This window comes from Taudactylus pleione, unplaced genomic scaffold (assembly GCF_031769625.1).
Source record: "Taudactylus pleione unplaced genomic scaffold, aTauple2 ptg000515l, whole genome shotgun sequence".
NCBI classification, from domain to species: Eukaryota; Metazoa; Chordata; class Amphibia; order Anura; family Myobatrachidae; genus Taudactylus; species Taudactylus pleione.
This window is the reverse complement of record NW_028284917.1, coordinates 1,866,361-1,883,209: the sequence shown is the minus strand read 5'-3', so window position 1 is coordinate 1,883,209 and position 16,849 is coordinate 1,866,361. Positions and strand designations below refer to the sequence as shown.

Below are 16,849 nucleotides of genomic sequence, written 5' to 3'. Positions count from 1 at the left end.
TTTCTTTTGCGCATTCTGCTTAAATTCCGTGAGTCCCGTCCTCTTTCCCACTCGCTCCCACTCAGAACCAGTCCCTATAGGAGGATACAGGGCCTGATTCGGACCCGCTCGCGAGCGCTATGCGCTCGCAAGCGGGTCGATGGTGCCCCAGTGCGCATGCGCCTGACCCGGATAGCGACGGGCAAACCGTCGCTCCGGGTCTCGTACCAAAGGGGGCGTGCTGTCGATGTTGAGTGACAGCACGCCCCCTTTGGTGGGCGGGCCGGGGGCGTGGCTGCCCAGACGGAGGCGTTCCCATGGGAACGCCTACCGTCTGGGGCCGGCCCCACTGACATCACAAGTGATGTCAGTGGGAGTGCTTTCAGCTCTGTTTGAGCCGAAAGCACTCTGGGACTTGCGGCAACGAGACCCTACCACAAGGGTCTCGTAGCAAGCCCGATGGTCGCGATGGTCTTGACCATTGCAACCATCTTCCTGGCCGCTCGCTATACCTGTGGGTGGTCACCCACAGCTACGCGAGCGACCAAGGTGGCCGCTCTAAAAAAACAGAAGGCCGGCTCTGATTCAGAGCGAGCGCTAATTGATGTACTGTATTCAATCTGATTATTTGGTGCCGTTTATAGCTGCTACACTGGGTACAACAGTTGATTCTCGGCTGCTGGGTGCGATTCTTGCACAGTGTGTACACAGCGCCCAGGGCCGATTGGCTCATCTAGGCTGCTGCACAACATGTGTCGTTAATGACAAGCTGTACAGAGAGTCGGCCCGACATGCCAGCCCAATACCAGTGTTTACGCTGTTTGACAGGCAAGGGACAGTTTGTGGGTGGTAACAGCGAGGTGGAGACTCAAACGCAGGCGTGACGAGACAACTTTCGGGGAGTCTGATTCTGCGACTGCGATCCCGTACGCAGTAGCAAAGGCTCAGACGTCTCAGTTCTGATAGCCAATGGAAATCCGCTGATGGTTACGTCTTTGCATGAAAGCGGTGTATCCGAGATGCCGCAGGTGGGCGTCTCACTACAGGTCCTGGCGGCTATGAAATTTGCATATTTTCGCACAGCTGCTGCGTACAAAGATGAATCAAGCCCACAGTTCATATAAAAACCTCGTCTCAACTCTCTTTAGGGGCATTTATCATTAACGTTGAAACGATAATGGCGTCATGTGTACACTGGGCAACTGATGATTCGCACGCGGGTGGCGCTGAATGTCTATCTATAATTGAACGTGACTTACCTGATCTCGAGCATACGAGGAATTAACCCTTTGTTTGTTAGAACAAGCATTCAGCAGGATTTTCACCGCATTCATCTGAAGGAGCATCTCGCAGGCGATCGTATCCAAAAAGGTTATATTGGCTAATGCAGCGGATGCCAGCAAGCAGATCTCTCCGGATGAGGCCTCGTTGCACAATTCTACAGAGACAGTGAGATGTCACATACATATATATGACTGCAACTCGCTAAGACTGTCCTCTCCATGTAGAATGATCCCGATAGTGTTAAAGAGACTGAGGACTGTATTCAATTAGCGGCGAAAACGACAGGTTTTTCTCGCCATTGGCGAAAACGGACGTTTTTCAACAAACAAAAAAAGGCAACATTTTCGCAAAAAAAACAGGCGAAAACGGCAACAGGCTGAAAAAAATAGCAATGTTTTCTCCATCCCAGACCTGGAGGAAAAAAAAAGCAAAATCCCTATTTTTGGCTAAAATGTGGAGATTTCTTTTAGAACCGTTTGGACACCCCCTCTAATGATAAATTACTGGGAAAATTTTTTTGTAAAGTTGCGTACTTTAGCGAAAAATGGGCGTGCAAATTTTGGGGAAAAAAAATTGTTGAAAATTATTTCAACGTACTGGGTAAGATTTTCCGTGGCACGGTATGGATGCGTCAAGTGTTTTAAACATCACTCGCGGTTGCAGCAGGCGCTTTTTTAATGGTTTTTAAAATTGATTTTTACGACACGAAACTATACTTGCAACCATTTTAACCCCGATTTACATGGAACAGTAATTTCCTGGAAAAAAATAGCTTTCTATCTTTTTTTCAACTATTTTTTTTTTTTTCGCCCAAAATTCGTGCAGTAATTTTTTTCGCCAAAGTACGCGAATTAAGTTTTTTTTCCCAGTAATTTATCATTAGGGGAGGTGTCCAAAGGGTTCTGAAAGAAATCCCCACATTTTTAGCCAAAAATAGGGATTTTGCAATTTTTTTCTCCTGTCCTGTGATGGAGAAAACTTTTCTCCAGCTTTTTTTTTGCCTGTTGCCGTTTTCGTCTGTTTTTTGCCGAAAATGTCACAGTTTTTTTGCCCAAAAAAGTTAGTTTTCGCCACTAATTGAATACGGCCCTATGCCTGGGCAAAACCACCTCCCAAACATTATGCAGGGTTCCACTGAACAGTATATACAGCCCTTTCGGTGGAGTTCTACACATCTCTTATCTCTAGATTGCTCTGCATATAGGGAATATTGGGGGCAATTCAATTCAACGTGAATTGAATAGCGCCGGGAGCGAGCTCCCGCAGCTATTCAATTCAGTGTGCTGTGTGGTCGGAGAATGCTGATTATCACGCCTTAACAAGGGTGTTAAGGCGCGTTAACTGGCATTCTCTAACCAAAGTGTCGGGCGTAAAAAACAGCTGCGCGCCCGGTACTTTGGTCGGATTTCTCCTCGCATCCCCAGGGGGGTGCGAGAAGAAATCCTTAGCGCGCCTAAAAAGCGCGGTGTATTGAATAGCTGCGGGAGCTCCCTCCCGCGGCTATTCAACATCACGTTCAATTGAATTCCCCCCATTGTTGTTAACCAGAGGTAGACGTCACATCTATGAATAGAGACCTATAACAATCACTGTCGCTCACAGTCTTTTAAGTGATCATGGCAATTAAATATACCACCAGCAATTTATGCACATTCATGTTAACTAACTAATTCAACTCCTGTTTAGGTAGAAACATCTCTACTTTGGTTGGAATCACGGAGCTTGGAGGGATGAGAGAAAAGAGCTGCCTGGGACCCAGCCGGACAGATCTTCCAAGGAGGTAAACACGTGATGATCAGAAAAGGCTCTGTATAACAGGCTTGGCGTGTTATGCTGTATCTCTCTACATAATAGGCCCTGGCTCTGCATATTATACTTACCACATGCTCTGGCTCTGAAAATTATATACCACCAGATCTGGCTCTGAAAATTATACTTACCACCAGCTTTGGCTCTGCATGTTATACTTAACAGTAACACAAGCTCTGGCTCTGCATGTTATACTTAACAGTAACACAAGCTGTGGCTCTGCATGTTATACTTAATAGTAACACAAGCTGTGGCTCTGTATGTTCTACTTAACAGTAACACAAGCTATGGCTCTGTATGTTCTACTTAACAGTAACACAGGCTCTGGCTCTGCATGTTATACTTAATAGTAACACAAGCTGTGGCTCTGTATGTTCTACTTAACAGTAACACAGGATCTGGCTCTGCATGTAATACTTAACAGTAACACAGGATCTGGCTCTGCATGTTATACGTAACAGTAACACAAGCTCTGGCTCAGCATGTTATACTTGGTGACGCAATATTCCACATATGGGCCCACCATACTACTAGTGTTTGGCTAACCTGGGACTCCACAAGAGAGATCTGGACCTTATTGCCCCCTCACCCCCAGGCTAGCCTTGCTAGATGACATCTGACAAAAGGCTACAGGCTGATGTTATGGATGTTAAGGCATAGAAACAACCCTCTTGACTATAATGAGAGGGAGCGAAGTTAAAACTAATAGTAAAAAAATAAAAAAAAAAGGCAAAACCCCAACAACAATGGTTGGTTTATCCAATTGGCTCTCTATGCCAGGGTCATAATTAGGGGTTTGAGATGAGTGCCACCACACAAGGCTCTGTGGGCAGCAGCACTGTTGCCACTCCACAGCCCTTCTGGCTAACACAGTGTCTGGGATGGCATCCTGCAGCCAGAATCACCGCCATGGCGCTGCCCGAGCGTCCCTTCAGAAGCTCCAGACAGGCACCTTGCAGTGTGTGCAGCTGAGCTGGTGCGTCAGGATGTTCCCAGTCAGTGCTGGCGGCCCCAGCCCTTCTGTGTGTGACCTAATGACGTTATACGCCCTTCGGCGTACAGCCCCGGTCTATACGCCATACTCGTAAGACAGAGCGCGGAGCAGAATGTTCGTATGAGCAAATGATCCACCTACTTAGCAGGGCAGTAACGATCTCTTCCATGTTCTCTAGGAAGCTGCTGAGATGTTGGGTGAAGGTCAGGTGAGGAGACGTGATCTGCGCTATAACAGCCGCTACTTCGGCCTTCGTGGCCTCCGACTGAGCCTCATCGGTGAGAATTTCGGTTAAGCACAATATCCCGTCAACCTTATACGAAAAAAACAAGATAATTATACAGTTGTAATGACACAGTGTGAAGGTACAGGAGGCACCAGACATTTGTTTGTGATTTAAATTATAGGTCATCCCGACATCAAACTACAAAGACACAGACACAGATAAACGTAAAGATACATCACCAAGGCTACGTATGAAAAAAGCATAGTCTTCATTTATTTGTATATATGGAACAAAGGGCCTGGATTCAGACCCGCCTGCAAGGTTGCGTTCGCACGCAGCCTGCCGATGTTTGCAATCCGCGCATGCGTGTAAGTGGCAGAGAGCGTGCGAGAACTAGTTCATGCGATCGGGAAGTGTTCGCTCGCTGCGCATAGCCAGCTCGCTAGAATGAGTGACAGGACAAGCCGTTTATGGGTGGTGACAGGGGATGGTCGATGGAAACGGGGGTGCGAACGCAGGCGTGTCTGAGCGTCTTAACGCCGTTTAAGAGGCGTGCATAATTAAGACGCAGAGTCATAGTACACGTCACGTGGTTGAACTGCACACTGAAGTGCTCGCAGTGCTTGCGGTAGGGTATGGTCAGCCGCAAGAGCTGCGAATGGTTCCGATGGTACTCGATGTTACCGATTGTTGTATACACTTCCTGGAGATGACGTGGGAAAGTGGGCATCTTAAGACAGGCTGGTGGGCGTCTAAATGCACACCGCGATCGAACGCTAAGACACAGTGGGCATGCTAATGCCTTGCCGTGCGATTGCGGGATTTGCATACTTTGGCTACGTTCAAACGCATCTACCGAGCGGGTCTGAATCGAGCCCAAAGATCACTAATGTTTCAAAAATGGATAATCCTGCATTCTGAAGTCATTAATGCAGCATTCAGTGTGAACTACACGGCTGAAGGTAAAGTGTTCTATTACTATGATGCATGATAGGTGCTAAGATATATAAACAGTCTTATGGAGCGTACACACGGTCAGATTTGTCAGATGAACGACTGAACGATTTTACCAAAGTTTAGAACGATTTGAACGATTTTACCAAAGTTTAGAACGATTTGAACGATTGAACGATTTTTGACTGCATTAAAATGAATGGAATCGTCCAAGTCTGACTGCAAACCCATCAGATGTCAGATATCGTTATCTGACAAACGGGAACGCGCATCGTTGATCGTCCATCGGTCAGGCATGTCAGATATGTCAGATTTTACTTCAGATATGAACGACTGAACGATTTTTAAATCGTTATCGTTCATATCTGAAGGAAAAATCTGACCGTGTGTATGCACCAATACAATACAGTTTATACTGCAGAAGATAATTTGAAGTATTTAGAACTTACAGTCTGCTAAAGATACATCTATCCAAATTACAATTCACAAGTGAATTTAAGCCAATAATTGTGAATTTTATTAATTGTATTGTTTCCTCTGTTTATTGTGTGTTTCACTAAGATCCTGTTAGAATAACATTATGTCAATCAGATAATTGGGATGTTCTCCGCAGCACAGGGATGGCAAGTGATAACTAAGCTGATTTTCAGGGAGGCAGTCCACGTGTTTTGTGTCAGTGAGGACAGGGCTGTATGTAACCGGTGCAGTGACATGATGTGAGGAGGGGAATGGAGGCAGCAGGAAGCCACAGACTGAGAGTTATATAGTGGAAGAAGCAGGGTCCCCCAGCAGCACAGAGTATATCAGGAGATGAGTGATGTGTTAGTGAGGACAGGACTGCATGTGACAGGGACAGTGACATGACGTGAGGAGGGGGATGGAGGTAGCAGGAAGCCACAGACTGAGAGTTATATAGTGGAAGAAGCAGGGTCCCCCAGCAGCACAGAGTATATCAGGAGATGAGTGATGTGTTAGTGAGGACAGGACTGCATGTGACAGGGACAATGACATGATGTGAGGAGGCGAATGTGGAGGCAGCAGGAAGCCACAGAATGAGAGTTATACAGTGGAAGGAGCAGGGTCTCCAGCAGCACAGAGTATATCAGGAGATGAGTGATGTGTCAGTGAGGACAGGGCTGCATGTGACAGGGGCAGTGACATGATGTGAGGAGGCGAATGTGGAGGCAGCAGGAAGCCACAGAATGAGAGTTATATAGTGGAAGGAGCAGGATCTCCAGCAGCACAGAGTATATCAGGAGATGAGTGATGTGTCAGTGAGGACAGGACTGCATGTGACAGGGACAGTGACATGATGTGAGGAGGGGAATGGAGGCAGCAGGAAGCCACAGAATGAGAGTTATATAGTGGAAGAAGCAGGGTCCTCCAACAGCACAGAGTATATCAGGAGATGAGTGATGTGTTAGTGAGGACAGGACTGCATGTGACAGGGGCAGTGACATGATGTGAGGAGGGGAATGGAGGCTGCAGGAAGCCACAGACTGAGAGTTATATAGTGGAAGAAGCAGGGTCCCCCAGCAGCACAGAGTATATCAGGAGATGAGTGATGTGTTAGTGAGGACAGGACTGCATGTGACAGGGACAGTGACATGATGTGAGGAGGCGAATGTGGAGGCAGCAGGAAGCCACAGAATGAGAGTTATATAGTGGAAGGAGCAGGGTCTCCAGCAGCACAGAGTATATCAGGAGATGAGTGATGTGTCAGTGAGGACAGGACTGCATGTGACAGGGGCAGTGACATGATGTGAGGAGGGGAATGTGGAGACAGCAGGAAGCCACAGAATGAGAGTTACATAGTAGGAGGAGTAGGGTCCCCCAGCAGCACAGAATATTTCAGGAGATGAGTGATGTTTCAGTGAGGACAGGGCTGCATGTGACAGGGGCAGTGACATGATGTGAGGAGGGGAATGAAGGCAGCAGGAAGCCACAGAATGAGAGTTATATAGTGGGAGGAGCAGGGTCCCCCAGCAGCACAGAGTATATCAGGAGATGAGTGATGTGTCAGTGAGGACAGGGCTGCATGTGACAGGGGCAGTGACATGATGAGAGGAGGGGAATGGAGATAGCAGGAAGCCACAGACTGAGAGTGATATAGTGTAAGGATCAGGGACCCCCAGCAGCACAGAGTATATCAGGAGATGAGTGATGTGTCAGTGAGGACAGGGCTGCATGTGTTAGGCGGTTTTGTCCTATCCAATTGTTTAATTTGTGTGACTAAGATGCACATTTGAGTGAAAAAGATGCTCAGTGTAAGCCAAGTCCTGGCACGCCAAGAGGGGCTGTTTGGCGAGACTGCGGCAGTAGTGTATGAGAACACATCTGTAAACATATTATGCTTTGAATTTATTGGTCATTAGGTATCTTTTACATGGTAACCCTGTGCCCCCTTTGCAAGGATTCTTCACAGATAAAAGAAGAAAATGAGATGTGAATAATAAAAAATAAATAAACAGCAGATCCGTGCAGAGTGAAATAATCCACTGCTAGCAAATGTATGTTCCAGGCCATATAGATTATACTGATGTAGCATTGGATGATATATACACTACAGCAATGGATTAGTATATATCTCTTAATCATAATGTGTCATATTTTACTTGTGTACTTTCTCTATAACAACCTGTTTCCTCTGAAATAGACATATAAGAAGGACTCTGTGTGTCAGACAGTCTCCTCTGTGACTCATCTGATGTAATTGGCTGAGAGCTGTAACCAATCACCTTTCACTCAGAGATACGTAGAGGACACAAATCCTGTGTTTGGGACGTCAACAAGTATTGAATCATTTAACTGAATATGTAACCACTAGGTCTCTCTAAGGTCAAACGTACTAAACTCTACTTATTGTTATATTTTAATGTTGAAAATCGTCTGTCTATGGCTTCGTTTTTATTTCAGGTTTCATTTGGATTATTGTTCACATCCCCCTAAATTAAAAAAAAAAAAAATCTAATTAATAACCATTTAATTGATTCATTAGTCATGGTTGTTTTGTTTTTAATTATGTCAAGATTAATTATCGTTAGCTTGCTAAGAGATTCTGAATCAATCTGACTGTTATTCCATGTGGGATTCTAAAGTGTTATTCACAAGTTCACTTCATTTCCTCACTGTCAGGCAAAGTTGCAAATACTCCCTTGTCAAGTATCGCCCTCTAGACCTGAGGAGTGGGAGTGCAGCACAAACCGCAGCCTCTAATATAGTGCAGAGCTAGTGGGTCCTGGAAGGAAGTGAAATGGTACATTGATGTCTTCTTTTAACCAGATGTGACAATATATATATATATATATAGCAAGCAAAGTCAGGGTCACTCTCCGGTCTTCATGTATAAGAAGTAATAGCCAAGAGCCAGTCGCTGGGTCAACGTTTCGAGTTTAATACCAAACTCGTCATCAGCGACTGGCTCTTGGCTATTACTTCTTATACATGAAGACCGGAGAGTGACCCTGACTTTGCTTGCTGTTCTTGATTCCTTTCAGTGTGCACCACGGCGAGTATATTCCTTGTTATAGGAGCGCCTACACCTGCTGTATTATATATATATATATATATATATATATATATATACAGTACCAGTCAAAAGTTTGGACACACCTTCTCATTTGTTTATTTAAATTATTTTCAACATAGTAGATTAATACTGAAGACATCAAAACTATGAAAGAACACATGGAATTATGTTGCAAACAAAAAAGTGTTAAACAAATCAAAATTTGTTTTATATTTTAGATTCCTCAAAGTAGCCCCCTTTTGCTTGGATGACAGTTTGCGCACTCTTGGCATTCTCTCAACCAGCTTCATGAGGTAGTCTCCTGGAATGGTTTTCCAACAGTCTTGAAGGAGTTCCCAGAGGTGCTGAGCACTTGGTGGCTGCTTTTCTTTCACTCTGCGGTCCAACTCATCTCAAACCAGCTCAATTGGGTTTAAGTCGGGTGATTGTGGAGGCCAGGTCATCTGACGCAGCACTCCATCACTATCCAACTTGGTCAAGTAGCCCTTACATAGCCAGGAGGTGTGTTTGGGGTCATTGTCTGGTTGAAAAACAAATGATGGTCCCAGTAAGTGCAAACCAGATGGGATGGCATGGCACTGCAGAATGCTGTGGTAGCCATGCTGGTGTTCCATGAATTTTTAATACAGAGATTGAGGTTGGGGGAGTAGTGATTCGTGACTTTATATGGGAGTTTGAACTGGTTTCCTAGGATGATTGGGAGACAGTGAAGCAGGTTGCAGAGGGATGAGACAGACACCGGGATGAAAATAAGATGAACAGCAGCATTGACTATTGATTAAAGTGGAGGCCAGAGAAGAGGAGGTCACAGTATTCTCCGTGGAAAATAATAATTAGAAGCACAATGGAGGAAAGGACAACCTGGTGACCTGCAAAGGTCCAAGCAGCAAGATTGAGAGAGAGCCTGAATATGGGGAGTAAAAGAGGGAGCAGTGTAGATGACAACATCGAGGCAGATAAATACTTTGATTTGGCTTCAGTGGAGTTAATGGATTTATAATATATTTATTTTCTTGTACAACAATCACAAAACCTGTGGAACTGTCATCTTTTCCCACAGCTTTGTATGACCCTAGCTATTGTACCTGGCACAGCCTGTTTATTTTTTTTTCACATTCCTCTTGTCCCTCTCTTCATTGCCACTCTCCCCTCATGCACCAACATGACAACATCAATTTTTATCAGCATTTGATTTTATTAGGTAGATTATTCTTAGCAATACCTTCTTTTATTTTCATCTTTGCTATTGACCATTTTGGTACGCCCTCGCTTTTTCTACTCTCTGGAGGTCACATCACTAGCACAGAAGTCTACATGTCCACAACACTCCAATAACAATAACACTCCCATGAGACAGATCAGTTCCACGCATGGCAGCCATCCAGTTGCTGCATAGACATGCCCATTTCATGGAAATAGTAATCGGTTAACAGATGGATCAATCAGTCAACACTTCATAGTTGCCTTCCTTTGGCTTCTCCTATCTGGGAGAAGCCTTGGCAGGAGAAGCAGGTGGGCTGTGACGGGGGCGGGTCCTGACAGTTTACGGCATTAAGCTCCGCCCCCTTCGCTAGAAATTGTCGCGATTGGCTTAAATGTAAATAGGGGACGGGGCTAAATGATGCGATTCATTGAGAATCGCGTCATTAAGCCCCGCCCCCTACACGGGGACCCGCCGTGGAAATTCTCCCCATTGCACTAGGAAGTGGGAGGAATGCGGGAGTACTGCCGGTGCGGGGGGTAACCCAGAAAATCGTGAGCCTCCAGCGAAAACAGAGAGGGCAGGCATGTATGCCACACTTTCAAACTCAGGGCCTGATTCAGCAGTGTACGCAACTGCATTCGCAGCTGCAATTTCGCACGGAATGTAGCTGCAAAAATATACTAATGCCTGCCATTGTTCAGCCAGCATAAAGACGCCCACTGCTGCTTTCTCATATCCGTCAAACCCCGCACTCCTGCGTATACATCTGTACCATCGACGCACATCGGGCATTTACACCAGGTCTGGCCAGCCACAGAAACTGCAAGTCTCGTCGCACGCATTGAGTACTCAAGCTGCGTATGCATAAAATTTATGCACGTCCATGAAACGGCGTTCAAATGGACAGGCATGCCTGCATTTTTCCAACCACTCCCCCGTCACCACAGCCTGTTACTCACTCTGCAATTGATTCCTCTGCACGTCCATAATCGCAGTGAGCGCACGCACAGTGCGGTGCATACACAGTGGCTAAAATTTTGTACAGTTTGCTCATCTCTGCTACTGAGAAGTCAGCGTTTTGTTACCAAAATCTGCTATGAGTATACTGTACAGTATGTCTATTGTGGTTTTGACATTTTACTCATTGAATATTATGAGATTTAAGATTAAATTGATAAATATTATAAAAATGTACAAATGTATTGTATTCCCTATAGTGTGCATGTATTTTATTTTATTTCATCATATCTGTTCAATGGAAAGCCAAATTTTATTTAATTTAATTACAAATTTTGCTCACAATTGACACCTACATCCCCTGGTTGCACTTCCACAATGGCAATAATAATATATGGGGACCAGATATGTGTGAAAAAAGCTTGTTGCTTTTGTTATATTATTTTATGATTTTTGTGAATGACCCTGAAATACCATTTAGTGGTCTTATGTACTGTATGCAGAATTATTTTTAAAAATTAAAAATCCTTCCAATGTTAGAATTTTTTCTCCGGGTTTTAACAAACTGTAACATTCAGAAATCATTAATTAAATTTTTTATTGGTATCTATATATTAAAAAAAAACACACCAGCCATTTCAAAATATTCACCAACATTTACTTTTTTTATAAAACTATTTTAGTGTTTTGTTTTTTTACAGTCCATCATATTAAAAAATAAATAAATAAATCAGATATCATGGTACTAATTTGTTAATATCCATGCCTCTCGTCCTCTTGTCTGACAGTGACAGATATGTCAATCAAGAATAGCAGAGAGAAAATAAATAACACACATTATACCTAAAGCCTCAGGGTGTTGAATGCGCTAAATTTCGAGGATGTTTGTTTAACACCTTGCAGTTTGAAAGAGGGATACTGTCCAAAATTACAGTGGTTAAAAAACACCAGAAAATAACTGCTGTATATAGCATAAATATAAAAAGTATACTGTTAAAAGAACGTTAGATTGAATATTTAAAAAATGGTAACAAACCCATGAAATAAAAAAAAGATTTATTTTACAAAATGACTTTGTATGATTTTATTGGTATTTGTAAATATTTTATTTTGCTGTATTTTATTTAAATACACAGGACTCTGCTGAGCATGATTGCGCATCTCAGTGTCTTTATTATAATCAAAGTAGTTTCATTTACAAAGCTGGCAAATTACTGAGGTGTCTAAATAATTCATGGAGCCCGGTGTATGTAACGTCCCTTGATTTAATTAAAAAACAGCAAAGCCAGACAGAGCAAAACTGTCTGAGGAGCTGTCAATTTATATAATAATAATGACAAATTGCCTGGCGAAACCTGGTACTTTAAAAACAAGCCCAAACATACTGAAGAGCTGGATTTTATTTACCCTGGGGTCCTAGGCCACATAAAACAGACGGGGACAGATTTGTGTGTGGAAGGCAATTCGTTCTATCCTGAAGAGACTGAACCCAGAAAATAAAAGTCTCAGCACGTTGACAGTTGAATAAATAATGTATTTGACTATGGTCACAGGTAAATAAATACGGCCTCTTGTCCAGTTTCCCCATTACTAGGAATGTACTTCTAACATATTCGGTAAGCTAGCACTTTTTCAGAATATTTTTGGAGACCCCATGATGGACACTAATGAGAAATAGCAAAATTTTAAAGTTTTGCAAACCCAGACGAGAAAACCTCCAATATTAAGAAAAGTTAGTGCCTTAGCGAACAGGTGTAAATGTCGTGATTTTCTTCCTGTAGTATTTTATCTGTGCCGCCCCATAATCCTACCAACCACCACAAGCTTCACTGTAACTCTTCATGGTGCCAAACTCTGTTGCATTCTAACTGTATAAAATAATGCATAAGGGTAATCTAGGCATAAATTGTTACTACATATAATCTGGGCCGCCATCAGGGGGGGGACCGCTAGGCCTGGAGTCCCAGGCCCAGAGGGAGGGAAGAGAGAGGGGGGCCCGGGTTAGAGTGCTGCTGCACCGGCAGCCAGAGATTCAGGGAGAAATTATATAATCAATACCTGTGGCCGCAAGCCAGCCTGAGATCGCGGAACTGCAATCAGGACCACTCCTGATTGGCTGCCGGTCCACGAACTGTGATTGGCTCACAGCCGGCTTCTGAAATTCCGCCAGAGTTATATATGAATTCTTCCTGGCTGCCGCTGGTCCGCTGCGACCCGGGCCGGGCCCCCATCTCTCTCCATATTTTAAAAAGAGTGAGCACTGATTCTACCTGGCTGGCTGCACCAGCGCAGCCAGCTGAACAAATCTTTACACCAGGTACTCCCTGACTTTGTTTTCCTTGTGCTCCCCTCCCTGTTCCAGCCAGCGTTTCCTGTCCACCCCCCTGTTCCAGCCAACCTTTCCTGTCCACCCCCCTGTTCCAGCTAGCCTTCCCTGCCCTATGCTTCCCCCCTTATCCAGCCAGCCTTACCTGTCCCCCAACAGTTAGCCAGCCTTCCCTGCCCAGTCCAGCCAGCCTTCTCTGCTCTATGCCTTCCCCCCTAGTTCAGCCAGCCTTCCCTGTCCCCCCCTAATACCAGCCAGCTTTTATCAAAGGGAAGTCCTGAAGCAGACAAAACATGTTGGGAGGCTCTATCCACTTACCTTCATGAACTTTTGAACATCCTTTTCAGATAAGCACTTTGATCCTCATCCTATGTCCCCAATTTTTTATCCATTTGCTTATATATTTTTTATATATTGTAGTTTTGCTTTTTTTAATCAAATTAATTGTTCTTATGTATTGTCTTTTATCTATTTAAATATACATTTTTATTCGGATACACCTGTATATGTTATTCATTAATTGAATGATTTTCTAAACTTTATGCAGGTATTGCCACTTTTGTGTACTTTTTGCACTTTGTTGGAATTCTATAATAAGCACATGTAGCACTGTGGCCTCAATAGGTATCAAGTTTACATAGGCATTATGCACTTTTTTTCATTATATATACCTAATTTTTTTTAGTGTTGCACAAATTTGAAACAATTTTATATTTGACCACACATATGTATACTTTTTTATTTATTTTACTTACAACTAAGATTATCTTTTAAGCACGGAAGGCGCTCATTGTCAACCCTATATATTGTCTGATATATATAGTGTATATATTATATATATATATATATATATATATATATTCTGGTTTTATGTGTGTGAGCTTAAAGTTTTTTCTCGCATTGTTTCATATATTAAATGATAGACCCACATGTTATAATAACAACCACAGACCAAAGTTTAGAGAATTAAATGCACCAACTGATGTCCCACCCCCAGTGTAGCTCCACCCACCTCTGCCCTCTCCCCCCACACACCCAACCACACCCAACCCCTGGGGGGGGGCTGCCTATTTTGTCAGTGCCAGGCCCCACAATTTCTGATGGCAGCCCTGCATATAATCAGCAGGGGTTAAGGTGGGCCAGAATGGGGTGGAACTGCGTTGCGTCATTTGTATTTGGAGGTGGAATAAGTTCTGCCTCTACGGCCCTGCAAACAGTTCCTGCCAACCTGTGTCTGCCACTTTGAGTGGAGTCAAAGATTGTTCAACCTCTGCACACCACCCAGGTTAAGAGATGTTGCAGGCGGTGCTGTTGTTATAGTAATTTGGTCAGCCCACCTTACCCCTATGGTGGGCCGGTAAATCAGACTCAGTAACACCATGAGGGGACGTCTGTCTCATTCCCTTGGTGTGAAGAGAAGCAGCAGAAGAGGACCTATGCGGACACATGTGAAGATTCAGATGACAGAGAGAACATCAGTGGAAAGGACAAAAAAATCTACTGCTGTAGCCCAGCCAGTTGAACATCTACATCAAGTTAGTAGAAAATAAAATTAATGGTGTAGTGCGGTGTAGTGATTGTTGAGTGCTCAGATCAGGGATCACTGGATGAGTGACTGGGGCCGCCTGGCTAAAAATTTAATTAACTATAAATTGGGGGCAGCAGTGACTGGAGCCATAAATATACATAAATGGGGTAACAAGGCAGGGTGATGACACTGGAGGAACACAGGGCAGGATGATGGCACTGGAGGAACACAGGGCAGGATGATGGCACTGGAGGGACATGGGGCATAAGACTGTAGAAACACGGGAGATGGTACTGGAGAGACGTAAGAGGGATGACACTTGAAGGACGCAGCGGGGATGAGGCTGCAGAGGCAGGAGGACGAGGCTGGGGAGACGCAGAGTGATAACATTGGAGAAACACAGGGGATGAGGTTAGAGACTATTCACAACTGGTAAGATTATAAGGAAAAGGCTGGGGCAGAGTAATCTTCATAAAGACACCAATTCTAAAGAAACCATATTATTATACTGAGAGGCAGCAATAGGATATTAATATATATAAAAGTGGGAAAACAGAGATAGCACCAAGTTCCTAATTATGCGGGTATCATTTTAATTTACGTATCCATGTGACCCTTAAATGCCCCTTAGACTTACCCATGTACCCCTTATATGCCATCAGACCCCCTACTGATGCACCTTATATACCAAAAGACTCCACCACTTGCCACATATATGCCATCAGACTTCCACGTGGCCCTTATATGCCATCAGACCACTCAACATGCCCCTTATATGGTGTCAAACACCTCCACATGGTCTTTATATGCCATCAGACTTCTTCACCCTCCACCTGCCCCTTATACGCTAGACTCCTCAACATGCCCTATATGCCATTAGATCCCTCCATATGTCCCTTATGTGCCTTCAGTCCCCACCTGATTCCATTATATGCCATCAGAACCCTCCAGATGCCCGTTATATACCATCAGACCCCTCCAGATGCCCAGCAAGCGAGGTGCTGAGTTCATCCCCTTCCTTCCCCTGTGCTTTGTTTAGTATCAGTGTGACAGCCTCTGAATGTGGCCGTTCCTAGTACTAGTAGCCGGAGGACCTGACCTGCCACTACACACATCACTATGTACTGTAATTGGCCAAAGAACGTCCTACTGAACCCAATATTTTTTTATGACTGAGTCCCTCATTGCAGAGTATTTTTGTTAGCAATTGATTATTATGAGCTTGTGAACTGGTAACCATCTTGTGAATTAGTTTCTCTCCTAATTAGATGGCTATTTAAGACCTTACAGATGAACAAACCACACACATTTAAAAAAGTTGAATAGCTCGGTGAAACGCGTTAGTGAATGAAGTAATGTGCCATTGCTGGCTATTACATCTTTATCACGGGGCACTGGAATGCTCACTCAGCCATCACAGCTTGTTACAGTAGGACTGTTATTTGACACTTGCAAGGCTTCTTTACTAATTGGCCTAGATCTGTGCAGCTACTGTACCATCACCGGTTCTTAACATCTTCACGTGCCCACATCACCCCATTCCTATGGATCTAACTGGGACTCGGAACTGAGATAACACGAATCCCAGTTATTAGATCACCCAGAATGTTTAGGAGAGGACTGAATTATTTGTGATGTTTTGCAAGTAACTGATGATAGTAATTATCCTCTGTCCATATTCCAGAGGGTTTTGTTTGGCCATTGCATTTTTAAACATGCAGTATGATTATTAATATATTATTTATTATTAATTTATTATTAATCATTTTAATTTCAGATGACATATTTAATAAATGACCACTCAGCTCCTCAGCAAGTTATATTTGTCACAAAACCAGGACTTAGGCACTCATATTCTGTCCGGTGGGGGTTCATCAACATGGGCCATTCAGTTCAGAGCACGGTCACTGCATTCATAAAGGTGATGGGCGCAGCTATGTTGGTTCTGATCAGCTGAGCTCCAGTATCCAGTCACTACCTGCCTGCTGCGCTCACATGACTGTATCCTCCTATCGTCTGCAAGAGAGCCCAATTTAAAACTGCACCTGCCATTAGCACA

The 16,849-nt window shown here is 44.0% G+C and overlaps 1 protein-coding gene across 1 annotated transcript in view; it reads right to left on the bottom strand.

The window, feature by feature from the left end:
* Positions 1-16,849, bottom strand: part of INSC (INSC spindle orientation adaptor protein) — a 299,236-nt gene that overhangs the window by 16,428 nt on the left and 265,959 nt on the right. The window contains exons 8-9 of the mRNA XM_088450306.1: positions 4,208-4,379; positions 1,239-1,417 (exon numbers count right to left, since the gene is read on the bottom strand). Of these exons, the coding sequence (XP_088306432.1) occupies positions 1,239-1,417; positions 4,208-4,379 (351 nt within the window). The remainder of the gene's footprint in view (positions 1-1,238; positions 1,418-4,207; positions 4,380-16,849) is intronic.